At 59.2% G+C, this 12,718-nt stretch overlaps 2 protein-coding genes and 1 long non-coding RNA gene across 3 annotated transcripts; all 3 read right to left on the reverse strand.

Annotated features, from left to right (window-relative positions):
* Nucleotides 1–41: 41 nt before the first annotated feature.
* On the reverse strand, nucleotides 42–1,456 carry LOC116453591. The gene is made up of 2 exons (XR_004243858.1): nucleotides 923–1,456; nucleotides 42–810 (listed from the first exon to the last, which is right to left on the reverse strand). It is a non-coding gene; the product is annotated as an uncharacterized LOC116453591 (long non-coding RNA).
* A 1,807-nt stretch (nucleotides 1,457–3,263) lies between these two features.
* LOC116453723 (translation initiation factor IF-2-like) lies at nucleotides 3,264–6,221 on the reverse strand. Its single transcript, XM_032129447.1, has 4 exons — nucleotides 6,188–6,221; nucleotides 4,902–5,230; nucleotides 4,147–4,576; nucleotides 3,264–4,032 (listed from the first exon to the last, which is right to left on the reverse strand). Exons 1-4 carry the CDS (start codon nucleotides 6,219–6,221, stop codon nucleotides 3,893–3,895), a joined length of 933 nt encoding a protein of 310 aa, XP_031985338.1. The 3' UTR covers nucleotides 3,264–3,892.
* Nucleotides 6,222–6,280: 59 nt separating this feature from the next.
* On the reverse strand, nucleotides 6,281–8,134 carry LOC116453673 (protein CD300H-like). The gene is made up of 4 exons (XM_032129363.1): nucleotides 7,940–8,134; nucleotides 7,213–7,545; nucleotides 6,919–7,006; nucleotides 6,281–6,714 (listed from the first exon to the last, which is right to left on the reverse strand). The coding sequence occupies exons 1-4, from the start codon at nucleotides 8,076–8,078 to the stop codon at nucleotides 6,336–6,338; spliced, it is 939 nt and encodes a 312-aa protein (XP_031985254.1). The 5' UTR covers nucleotides 8,079–8,134; the 3' UTR covers nucleotides 6,281–6,335.
* Nucleotides 8,135–12,718: the final 4,584 nt, after the last annotated feature.

Raw genomic sequence — 12,718 nt, forward strand, 5'->3', positions numbered from 1 at the left:
TGAAAGAAGGAGCAGATGGACAGACAGACAAGCAGACAAGGTCCTGCAGGATACGCAGCCTTTATTGCAAAATTGCCTTCAGCTGGCAGCCGCAGCTCAACAGACACAGGCTCTCTGCACCCCAAACCCTTCCCTCTCCAGCGCAGGGGCTGCCAGGAGGGGCCGAGGCTTTCCAAGGGCAGGAGCACCCGGAGCCGAGCACCTCCCGGCACGGGCCGGCTGTGATGGGTGGCAAGGCCCCAGCAGGGCGGGGCCCGGAGGGGCACGAGGGCATCCCTGGGGCTCCCAGGTGGTTGCGACGGGTGGGCAGCCCCGAGCCCTGGAGCTGCCACACAACTCCAAGAGCTGCGGGTTTTCCTGGCCACGGCTCCCACACCGGCTCCTCATCCAGGCTGCCCCACTACAGCCTGCGCTCCCAGCACTTCTAAGAGGACACAACCAGGCTGGACCTGGTGGAACTCGCAAGTGCTGACCTGGCAACGCGACCACCTTCAGAGCAGCGCTGTCATCAAACCAGTAAATTCCCGTTCACACGCCCCAGAGGAAGGTGCCAGTGTCCTCCTGGGACAGACGCTCCACAGTCACTGGGAACGCCCGGAGTGTGCGGTCGTTCCGGAGGGAGAAGCGGCACCGCTGCACCTCGGGCTTGGAGCCCGCAACGCCGCTGCCTTCAGCAATACAACAAAAAGTGTTCTTGTTTTCTCCAGAATTTCGGCTTCTTTTCCTGGTCCGGCGGGTACGTGCAGGTGACCGAGAGGGAACCGCCCTCGAATCCCTGCACGGTGCCGGGCCCCGTCACTGCCCCGCAGCCTGTGGACACACGCGGAGCCGCGGGAGTGCTGCCGCCGCTCCGACACCTGCCCCCGTCGGGGCCGCCCTCTCGGGGCCGCTGCGGCAGTCGGGAGCTCCGGCGCAGCCTTACCTGGCAGCAGCGCCCAGGCGAGCAGAGGCAGGAGCTGCATGGCCGCTCCGGGACTCAGCCGGGGCTCAGCGGGCTGCTGCCGCTCCCGCTTCCTCTCGGCGGAGCCCGGGCCCCTCCCGCGGCCGCCCCCGCGGCAACGCCCGCCCCGTTGGGGTGGAGCGCGGGGAACCCCCGGGGCTGCCGGAGAGTGGGGGCCGCCGGAGAGAGGAGGCGGGGATAAAGGGCGGTGTCGGGGAGCGTTTGTTGGAGCCGGGGGGGGCGAGAGGCAGGAAGGGCCCGGAGCGGCCCCGCTGCTGCCGCTGCCGCCCGCGCCGTCGGGACCGGGGCAATCCCGGGCTGAGCGGCACCGGCCGCGGCCGTGGGGTCCCGGCGGAAGCTCAGCGGTCCCGCAGGCTGACCCAGAGCACGGCCGCGCTCATGGCCAGCAGCGCCAGCAGCTGCAGCCCGGCCAGCACTGGGAAGTAGCGGAAAGTGCTGCGGGTCCCCTGCGGAGCGTCCGGCGAGAGCGTCGGGGTTGCAGATGGGGAGGAAGGATGGATGCAGCCGGTGCAAGACGGGCACCGTGTCTCTGTCACACTCAGGGTGACACCTCCTCCCACAGTAGGGCCCCGGCTCCCCAGCCTGGGGGTCACCGTTGCTGAGAGGGAGACGTGCAGAGTCTGACACAAGAACACGATCACCTCCAAAGAAATATTCTTATCCAGCAGGTACATTCCCGTTCACACCCCTCACCACAAGGTGCCCACATCCACAGCCACTATGAACAACAGGTGTGTGTGCTTCTCTGGGTTGGAGATGATGAGGAGGGACAAATGCAGCAGGTGCCACATGGACACCTTGTCCCTCTCCATCCACACACTCAGGCTGACACCTCCTGCCTTAGATTGGCCCCAGCCCCACCACCCTGTGGTCATTGTTGCTGTGCAGGGAATGTGCAAGAACTGACCTGGGGATAAAATCACCTCCACATCAGCAATCTCATCAAACTGCAATAATCCCGTTCCCACCCCACAGTGGACGGTGCCTGTGTCCCTCTTGGCCAGACCCTCCACAGTCACCCTGAATGCCCAGTGTGTGTGGTTGTTCCAAATGGAGAACCGGCCCTGCTGCACCTCAGGATTCGACTCCGAGCTGATGACAAAGTCCTCAGCACAGGTAAGAGGAATACTTGTAGCAGGTTTGCAACAGAATTTTGACAATGTCTCCCGGCAGGTCTGGTACGTGCAGGTGACCGACAGGGTTTCCCCCAGGAATCCCAGCACCCTGCCAGGCCCTGTCACTGCCCCGCAGCCTGGGGAGACACACGGACTCACAGGAGCGCTTCAGAACTGACACGTCCTGCTCCTTCTGCTGGATCCAGTGCGGGGCTCCAGCCCCGGCAGCCCACTCAGCCCTCCCTGGCAGCAGTGCCCAGGCAAACAGCAGCAGGAGCCACATGGACAGGGCAGCCTGGGCCATGCATCGGGACAGCCCTGCTGCTCCTCTTCGTTTGGTGTCTCTGGGGCTTTGCTTCCTCTTTTGCCTCTGCTATGACCTCCGTTACCGCTGGAGATTCAGCAAGACCGTGGCGCTTCCTGATTCCTACAGTTGCAGCTTCTCCTGCTCACTGCGAGCACTTGCTGTGCACTGTCCCCTGTGCACTCCCTCCCTCAGGGGCTCCCCTTTCTTCCTCCAGCATGGCCCCCATGCCAGAACACAGCCTGCCTCTCACTGCCGCACTGCCCAGCCCCTCTGGACAGGCAGGGCACTCCGTGGGGGAGGTAGCTCAGTACGGCACAGGGAGCACCTGAACCCCAGACAATCCCCGAGGCTGGGCAGCGCTCCTGCATGGCCACCCTGTCCTTCCCATGGGAATGCAATGGGGAACCCCAGCCTCTTATCCCGCTGCAGCTGGACGTGAGCAGCCACTTCTCTTGCCAGCACATGCCCCCAGGCTGTTCCCAGCACAGCCCCTCTGTGGCTCAGGAGCCCCATGCTCTGATCAGGTCCCTCCAGGCCTCTCCCTGTGTCTGCAATGCCTGCAGCTGCTGTGTGAGGGGCACAGTTGTGGAAGGACACTCTTCCCTGGCTCTTGCTCAGCTGGAGATGGGCATTTGGTGGATCAGGCAGAGGTGGCAGGGCTGAGGCTCCTGGGGCTGAGGGCTCCTCTCCCCGTGACGAAGCTCAGCTGGGCCATGGTGGAGCAGGTGCCTGCTCGGCCCCTGTGACCCCATGCCCCCCCCAGCCACAATGCAGCATGTCCCCGCACAGGTGTGGGCATCAGCATCGGCTGCCACGGGCATCCCGGGCACTGCTGCAGCTGAAAGAAGGAGCAGATGGACAGACAGACAAGCAGACAAGGTCCTGCAGGATACGCAGCCTTTATTGCAAAATTGCCTTCAGCTGGCAGCCGCAGCTCAACAGACACAGGCTCTCTGCACCCCAAACCCTTCCCTCTCCAGCGCAGGGGCTGCCAGGAGGGGCCGAGGCTTTCCAAGGACAGGAGCACCCGGAGCCGAGCACCTCCCGGCACGGGCCGGCTGTGATGGGTGGCAAGGCCCCAGCAGGGCGGGGCCCGGGGGGGCACGAGGGCATCCCTGGGGCTCCCAGGTGGTTGCGACGGGTGGGCAGCCCCGAGCCCTGGAGCTGCCACACAACTCCAAGAGCTGCGGGTTTTCCTGGCCACGGCTCCCACACCGGCTCCTCATCCAGGCTGCCCCACTACAGCCTGCGCTCCCAGCACTTCTAAGGGGACACAACCAGGCTGGACCTGGTGGAACTCGCAAGTGCTGACCTGGCAACGCGACCACCTTCAGAGCAGCGCTGTCATCAAACCAGTAAATTCCCGTTCACACGCCCCAGAGGAAGGTGCCAGTGTCCTCCTGGGACAGACGCTCCACAGTCACTGGGAACGCCCGGAGTGTGCGGTCGTTCCGGAGGGAGAAGCGGCACCGCTGCACCTCGGGCTTGGAGCCCGCAACGCCGCTGCCTTCAGCAATACAACAAAAAGTGTTCTTGTTTTCTCCAGAATTTCGGCTTCTTTTCCTGGTCCGGCGGGTATGTGCAGGTGACCGAGAGGGAACCGCCCTCGAATCCCTGCACGGTGCCGGGCCCCGTCACTGCCCCGCAGCCTGTGGACACACACGCGGAGCCGCGGGAGTGCTGCCGCCGCTCCGACACCTGCCCCCGTCGGGGCCGCCCTCTCGGGGCCGCTGCGGCAGTCGGGAGCTCCGGCGCAGCCTTACCTGGCAGCAGCGCCCAGGCGAGCAGAGGCAGGAGCTGCATGGCCGCTCCGGGACTCAGCCGGGGCTCAGCGGGCTGCTGCCGCTCCCGCTTCCTCTCGGCGGAGCCCGGGCCCCTCCCGCGGCCGCCCCCGCGGCAGCGGCCGCCCCGTTGGGGTGGAGCGCGGGGAACCCCCGGGGCTGCCGGAGAGTGGGGGCCGCCGGAGAGAGGAGGCGGGGATAAAGGGTGGTGTCGGGGAGCGTTTGCTGGAGCCGGGGGGGGAGAGGCAGGAAGGGCCCGGAGGGGCCCCGCTGCTGCCGCTGCCGCTGCCGCTGCCGCCCGCGCCGTCGGGACCGGGGCAATCCCGGGCTGAGCGGCACCGGCCGCGGCCGTGGGGTCCCGGCGGAAGCTCAGCGGTCCCGCAGGCTGACCCAGAGCACGGCCGCACTGTTGCTGAGAGGGAGACGTGCAGAGTCTGACACAAGAACACGATCACCTCCAAAGAAATATTCTTATCCAGCAGGTACATTCCCGTTCACACCCCTCACCACAAGGTGCCCACATCCACAGCCACTATGAACAACAGGTGTGTGTGCTTGTCTGGGTTGGAGATGATGAGGAGGGACAAATGCAGCAGGTGCCACATGGACACCTTGTCCCTCTCCATCCACACACTCAGGCTGACACCTCCTGCCTTAGATTGGCCCCAGCCCCCCCACCCTGTGGTCATTGTTGCTGTGCAGGGAATGTGCAAGAAGTGACCTGGGGATAAAATCACCTCCACATCAGCAATCTCATCAAACTGCAATAATCCCGTTCCCACCCCACAGTGGACGGTGCCTGTGTCCCTCTTGGCCAGACCCTCCACAGTCACCCTGAATGCCCAGTGTGTGTGGTTGTTCCAAATGGAGAACCGGCCCTGCTGCACCTCAGGATTCGACTCCGAGCTGATGACAAAGTCCTCAGCACAGGTAAGAGGAATACTTGTAGCAGGTTTGCAACAGAATTTTGACAATGTCTCCCGGCAGGTCTGGTACGTGCAGGTGACCGACAGGGTTTCCCCCAGGAATCCCAGCACCCTGCCAGGCCCTGTCACTGCCCCGCAGCCTGGGGAGACACACGGACTCACAGGAGCGCTTCAGAACTGACACGTCCTGCTCCTTCTGCTGGATCCAGTGCGGGGCTCCAGCCCCAGCAGCCCACTCAGCCCTCCCTGGCAGCAGTGCCCAGGCAAACAGCAGCAGGAGCCACATGGACAGGGCAGCCTGGGCCATGCATCGAGACAGCCCTGCTGCTCCTCTTCGTTTGGTGTCTCTGGGGCTTTGCTTCCTCTTTTGCCTCTGCTATGACCTCCGTTACCGCTGGAGATTCAGCAAGACCGTGGCGCTTCCTGATTCCTACAGTTGCAGCTTCTCCTGCTCACTGAGAGCACTTGCTGTGCACTGTCCCCTGTGCACTCCCTCCCTCAGGGGCTCCCCTTTCTTCCTCCAGCATGGCCCCCATGCCAGAACACAGCCTGCCTCTCACTGCCGCACTGCCCAGCCCCTCTGGACAGGCAGGGCACTCCGTGGGGGAGGTAGCTCAGTACGGCACAGGGAGCACCTGAACCCCAGACAATCCCCGAGGCTGGGCAGCGCTCCTGCATGGCCACCCTGTCCTTCCCATGGGAATGCAATGGGGAACCCCAGCCTCTTATCCCGCTGCAGCTGGACGTGAGCAGCCACTTCTCTTGCCAGCACATGCCCCCAGGCTGTTCCCAGCACAGCCCCTCTGTGGCTCAGGAGCCCCATGCTCTGATCAGGTCCCTCCAGGCCTCTCCCTGTGTCTGCAATGCCTGCAGCTGCTGCGTGAGGGGCACAGTTGTGGAAGGACACTCTTCCCTGGCTCTTGCTCAGCTGGAGATGGGCATTTGGTGGATCAGGCAGAGGTGGCAGGGCTGAGGCTCCTGGGGCTGAGGGCTCCTCTCCCCGTGACGAAGCTCAGCTGGGCCATGGTGGAGCAGGTGCCTGCTCGGCCCCTGTGACCCCATGCCCCCCCCAGCCACAATGCAGCATGTCCCCGCACAGGTGTGGGCATCAGCATCGGCTGCCACGGGCATCCCGGGCACTGCTGCAGCTGAAAGAAGGAGCAGATGGACAGACAGACAAGCAGACAAGGTCCTGCAGGATACGCAGCCTTTATTGCAAAATTGCCTTCAGCTGGCAGCCGCAGCTCAACAGACACAGGCTCTCTGCACCCCAAACCCTTCCCTCTCCAGCGCAGGGGCTGCCAGGAGGGGCCGAGGCTTTCCAAGGGCAGGAGCACCCGGAGCCGAGCACCTCCCGGCACGGGCCGGCTGTGATGGGTGGCAAGGCCCCAGCAGGGCGGGGCCCGGGGGGGCACGAGGGCATCCCTGGGGCTCCCAGGTGGTTGCAACGGGTGGGCAGCCCCGAGCCCTGGAGCTGCCACACAACTCCAAGAGCTGCGGGTTTTCCTGGCCACGGCTCCCACACCGGCTCCTCATCCAGGCTGCCCCACAAGCTACGGCCAGTGCCGTGGGCACCTTGATGCTGAGGAGCAGCAGCAGCAAGTGGATGACACTGAGCTGGGACCTGTGTAGGAGAAAGGTGGTTATGCTAGAGCTTTAGTAAGGTCTGGGGAATGAGGATGGGGGCAGTTGTATGTCTGCCAGCTGCCTGCCTTGACCCCAGAATGCTCTTTGGGGGCTCCACGCTGGGATATACATGCATAGGAAAAGAATGTTTTGGCCAGGGGATGCTGTTGGGGGCTTGCCCAGATCCCAAGCCCTGACTCACAGCACTGGAAGCTCCCCACAGTCCCTGGGGCACAGAGGGTTGGTTGTCACTGGGCTCGCATTGCTGTCCTCAGTTGTGTTTGAAACAGCTGTAAAGGAAACAGAATCAGAGCAATTTGGGGACCCCCACACCCCCTATTGTGCACCCTGACCAGGGGTCTCTGCCCTGAGACTTCAACCATGAAGGTGCAGGGGGTGGAGATGGAGCTATCCAGGCAACACCCTGAGCACTGGGGAGGAGGAAGAGGAAAAAGGGGGAAGTTTACAGCCAGCTTTGCTCCCAGCCCTGTGTTACCTGCAGAGACCATCACCTTGGTGCTGTGCCACCGGTTGATCCCCCGTTTCCTCTTCACCCCGCAGGAGTACCGGCCTGCATCCTCCAGTGTCACACTGCTCAGTGTCACCGTGAATGCGTGTGCTGTGTGATTGTCCCTGATGGACACCCTGTCCCCCGTCACTGTCACCTCTGAGCCATCGGTTTGGATGTAGGTCAAACAGAACCGGAGGAAGTTTTTGCGGCACCAGTACTTGGAGTTGAGCTTGTAGCGTGGCTTGTAGCTGCAGGACACTGCCAGTGAGCTGCCCTGCTCAACTGTCACCTGCTTGGGGCCTGTCACTGCCTGGCCACCTGCAGGGGACAGAGAGAGGTGCTGTAAACCCATCCTGGCATTGCCTCAGAGAACCATGAAGAATCCCCCTTGTGTACCCCAGAAGGTTTCTTGGGGGTACAGCCCGAGGGAGGCTCTGCCTGTGCACCCACTATGCTGGTGAGCAGTGGTGAGGTGAGATGTCCCCAGTCATTATAGAAGACCCCCCCATCACGAGTGTATGTTATTAAGAGAGCGAAAAGCCTTATTCCCAGCGTTCACACGGCAGGGAACAAGCAGATCTCAGAGATCCCGCCCTGAAACTGCCAGAGGAAAAGTTTGGGCTTTTGCCATGACCACAGTGAGCTTCCTGGTCTGCCTCAGCCCCAGCCTCTCCACAGCTCTGCCAGAACCCCTGAGATGGATTTGCCTGACCTGTGCTTGTGGCTCTCACGAGGAAAAGGGTCAAAACCAAGAAAATCCTCATTTTCCAGCTTCTTGCTCCCAAGTTGGAATTTTCCCCGTGGTTTTTCACAAAGAATCCTTCAGGATGAAGCCAGGCCCACACGCGCATGGGCGTCCAAAGAGTTTTCCAAGCTGCTTTCTCCTGTCACTTTGGGCAGTGCTTACCCAGAGACCCTAGATATCCTCTTTTTAAGACAGTCACTTCCTTCCCTTCACCCAGGGATCGTGACTCACCCTGGGGTGTTCCATGACAGAGACTCTGTTTTTTCTCCAAAATAGTCACTACGTTCCCAGGAAAACACCAAAACACAGCAGGTTCCTCCACTGTGATCCCCATCCCAGCAGGGAGCAAAGACAGAGGCCACAGGATTTTGGGAAGTTTTGAGAGGGGCCAGGCCAGAGCAGGGATGCAGGGACTGGGGTGGAGTGAGTGCAGGTCAGCCCCTGGGGATGGACTGGTTGGGATGCCAGGATGCTCTCCCAGTTCTGATGGACTGGGAAGATGGACAGCCATCCCACTCCCCTGCACTGCTGCTCCCTGGCTCCCGAGTGGGCTGCCAGCTTCAGCTGGGCTGCTTTTGTCTGTTTTCTCAAGAAGTGTCTTATTTCCTCCCCAAACCACCTTTTCTGGCACAGCTGTGGGGTTTTGAGTGACAATGCTGGTTTTTCCCAGAATTAAATGCTTCCACTAAAAGTTTCAGAAACACAAACACACAAAGCAAAGCCGCTTCCCTGGCAGCTGCCTTGTCAATGGCTTTCTTCCAATATGCCCCTTGGAAAGAGCAGAAAGCACAAACCTCCAGAATCTCCTTCCCTCTCAGTGCCTTGCCACGGCAAGAGGAAGCTCTGGGTTTTCCTTAGGGTCACCAAGTAACCCCTTCCTTCTCAGCTGACCGCTGTGAGCCAAAATGCTGCAAGTAACAGCAAGATCTAAATTGAAAAAGTGGCTGGAGATGGCAAATCTGCTTTGTGCTGAGAAGCTTCCCACTCCAGTCACCTCATCTTCCTCGGGGATGCATCCCTGCCACTGGCTGGAAAATCACAGTGCATCCTTCCCACCCTTCCCTTGGAGTGAGGGGACGATTAGGAGAAGTGGCTTGGAGGTAGAGGCTCTGGATGGAACGTGCACAGGGAAGGTGCCTACAAAGGTATTTGCTGCATGAGGATTTCGAGGGCAGCTCAGCTACCCGAAAGCAGACAGAAGGACATCTTCAAAGAGCCACTTTGGTCGAGCTGTTGGGGAATTTTTCAGGCCAAATCCATGCTGTGTCATTACTATCACATCACCATCACATAACCATCAGATGTGGGGTGTCATTTGCCTATTTCCCAGGTTTGGTTCCCGGGCAGGATGAGCAGCTGCCCAGTCCAGTGCAGGGGCTGGGACTCCCAGCACAGACTGAGGCCACTTCCTCCCCATCATGGCAGTCCCCAGAACCATGTTACACCCCAGAGAGCTCCTGACTCTGTGTGACCGAAGGTACATCTCCTTGCAGCCCCTGAGGATACAGCAGTGATTTGCAGTCACCCAACATCAGCACTGTGACTCCCACGTGGGGTTTTACTCTGATATTTCTCCTCCCACCTGCTGTGTGAAGGGGCCCTGGCTGAGTGGGACACTGACCAGGGGCTGTCAATGAGGGGTTTGCAAAGGGGATGGCTCCAGCTCAGCGCCTCAGCCCCAAAACAACAGCAGCGTGTGAGCATCCTCCTGGAGGGGAAGGTCAAGATGAGAGCAGGCAGGAAAGAGGAACCCCAGAGTGCTGACACAGAAGCCTGTCGTGGGAGGAGTTGCGATGTTTATCCCAATTAAAGTGAGCGTCAGTTGGAAAGGCAAACCAGAGAGGGAGTAGAGCAATTCAGGCACAAACCAGTGCAAGAGAGTGTGATGAGGAATCACTCTGTCTAAAGTGGAGAGAGCCCTGCTGAGAGCCTCCCGACACCCTCCAGCCAGGGCACGGGTGCTGGGGTGCTCCAGAAGCCCGGGGGGGATGGATAAACACAGCCCCCTGCACAGTGCAGGGGAAGGTGCTCTGCTCTGCACCAGCATCTCTGAGGGGCTGTGGCAGGGTCCTGCAAGCCAAGACCTCTCTCTTTTGGCAGAAAGAGGCCCGGGAAGTGCAAGGCAAAGCTGCTCTGTGAGAGAAGAAGCGTTGCTGGAACGGTTCTCAGGAATGCCGCGGATGCACCCTGGCAGGAGCACATCAATTCGCCTTTTCATCTGCGCCACACGCGGGGCTGGAGCGAGGACCCGCGCGTGGCTCGGTGGCCACATCAGCGAGCAAAGTGTGTCAGAGCCCCGGCAGCGCCATCGTGATGTGATGTGGGCACGGCACAGGGAATGAGCTGAGACGAGCTGACACCTGTGCCCCTGCAACCCCTGCCCCCTGCCTGCCCCCTGCCTGCCCCTGGGCAGCGCTCCCAGTCCCTGCCCAGCAGCGACAGGACTCTGCACGACACCATCAGACACTGCTTTTGCTCTGGTTCTGCAAGATTATGGATCTGGGTTTACTCTCTGGTGTTGATCCTAAGAAACAGCCTGAAAGCCTTCCTGAGACAGGCAGTAATTGAGTCAATTGGTGCATGCATTTCCTTGGTTCAAGGCCCATAAAGAGCAGATCTTCCCCAGTTCTCATCTCACTGTATTACCCACCACCACAGCTGAGCCTTTCCAGAGTCCTGTCTGCTCTGGACTTCAATGATATTTCCAATCCCCAATTCTGTTATTTAATCTAGGGCCTTTGAAAAACAATCGAGCCCTTTCAGTCTGTTCTTCCTGGGCAGATTTAGCAAGTTTGGTGAAATTGTCCTTAGGAGATAAGGCTGAGTAAATAACGTAGCTCCTTTAGTGCTGGCTGATTGAGCAGGCACTGTCTGATCTCTCCTTTCCGCTGCCATCTCAGATAACCAAGATAAGTCCTGATCATTCCCAGATCTCCCAATTTAGCAAAGGCAGTAAAAGTGGTAAAAAATACTTGCCGACTTTGTGGTGGTGGAGGATTTACTCTGGGCTCTGCCTGAGGCTGGACTTAGCCAGAAGGGCCTAAGGCAGGGGTTATTCAATGCAAAGAAATTAAGAATCTGTACTCAGTGGATTCAGAGGATGAAATTCTGATTCCTTCCTAGCTCACGGGGAAGGAATGACTCCAGCAAGGCTCCAGTTTCCCCCAAATGTGTTGTACAGTCAATCCAGGGAGATACTACAGCAGTTAATGGGGTTGGGCAGCAGAGAACAAGCAGGAGGACAGTGAAGCAGAAACTCCTGAGCTGGATTTAAATCTTCCACTGTTAGAGCTGTCCTTCTCAAGGCAAATACACAAGTAATTAAGCTACCACATATACAGTCTACCAGCAAACAGACCAAACAATGGATCTAAATTGCAGGTTCATTTGGAATCACTCCTGCTGTTTACAGGTCATTTCCTCTGATTTCATTGCTCTCCATTGATTTCAGCTGGTCAGCACTTGCTTGGGGCTATAAACTGCTCACTGGCTGCCAGAAACCACTGCTGGGTCTGGGGGAGGCTGGCAGACCAAGTGGTTTGCTCTGGATGGTGGGGAAATGCATTCTTTGGTGCGTGAGGGGATGCAGGTACTGGGCTCTGATAAAGCTGCTGATATCACTTATCTGCGATGGGTTACGTCCTCCAGCATCATAAAGTGGGATAAAGCCCTTGGAGCAGGGCCAGGGTGTGCTGGTGCCATGTTTTACCAGCAATCTGTGTTGTCTCATTAGACTGCATTACATTTGGAGATATACTGATAGACAGGAAAATTGTCTTCCTCCTGAATGTGGTTAAACCTGCAGGGCCAAGTGTGTCTCTGGTGCAACACTAGTGTCTGCACAGGGAATAGACCACTTGGCTCTGTGAGGCTCTTCCCAGTCAGCAGCAGCCCCTCCCTGCTCTCCTTTATGATTCAGGATAGTTAGCAAGTGGTGCTGGAGCTAAAAAGTCAGAGAATGCTCTCCAAGCCCCAGAGCTTCACCTGCAGCAGGGACCTGCCAGAAGTTCCCATCCAGGGATAAGCACACCTGGAGCCTCAGACTCAGTGGGCTGTGGGGGGCTTACTCTCCTCTTCATTCCCACCTTCCAAGAGAGGTTTGTCTGCGTACCTGGCCAGTTTGGGTGCCCAGGGCAGAGCCGTGCAGTCCCTGCAGCAGATCTGGGTCTCCGTGGCCCAGCAGGCAGCTCAGGTCAGGCAGTGCCCGAACTCTGGGGAAGGAGAAGGCTGAGCATGCACTCAGGATGGTGCCATGAAGTCTCCATCCTCAAGGGGCCTTGACAGCACTGGGGTATCCACGGAAAGGATTGTGCTGACATCCATGGGAGTTTGGGGACTTTGACAAGTTATTGGTGCGTTTAGGAGTTGCCTTGGCAAACCCCCTGAGGTTTGCTGCTCTCTTCTTCTTGGGCCTGCCTGCTGTGGGATGTGTGCACTATGTTGAACCAGTTGTTAATTTTCTGATCCAGACACCAGGGCTCGTGATATCATTTCTTTTGGTGCTGTTGATTGTCTTCCAGTGCGTGAGGCCATGGTCTGGCTGCAGGATGGTCTGGGCTGGGTTGGGCTTTTTGGCCTCAGGCAAGCATGAACCCCACCATCCCTACTGGTTTTTTAAATTTTTTCTGGCTGTTGTTTCTTAGTCCAATTGTCTGACCCAGCAGAACCATCTCTGCAGTCAGAGGAAATAATAGGCAGATATAATTAGTAATGTCAGGCCCAGGCAGTCAAACAGCAATCGGACGG

Source organism: Corvus moneduloides, chromosome 19 (genome assembly GCF_009650955.1).
Source record: "Corvus moneduloides isolate bCorMon1 chromosome 19, bCorMon1.pri, whole genome shotgun sequence".
NCBI lineage: Eukaryota > Metazoa > Chordata > Aves > Passeriformes > Corvidae > Corvus > Corvus moneduloides.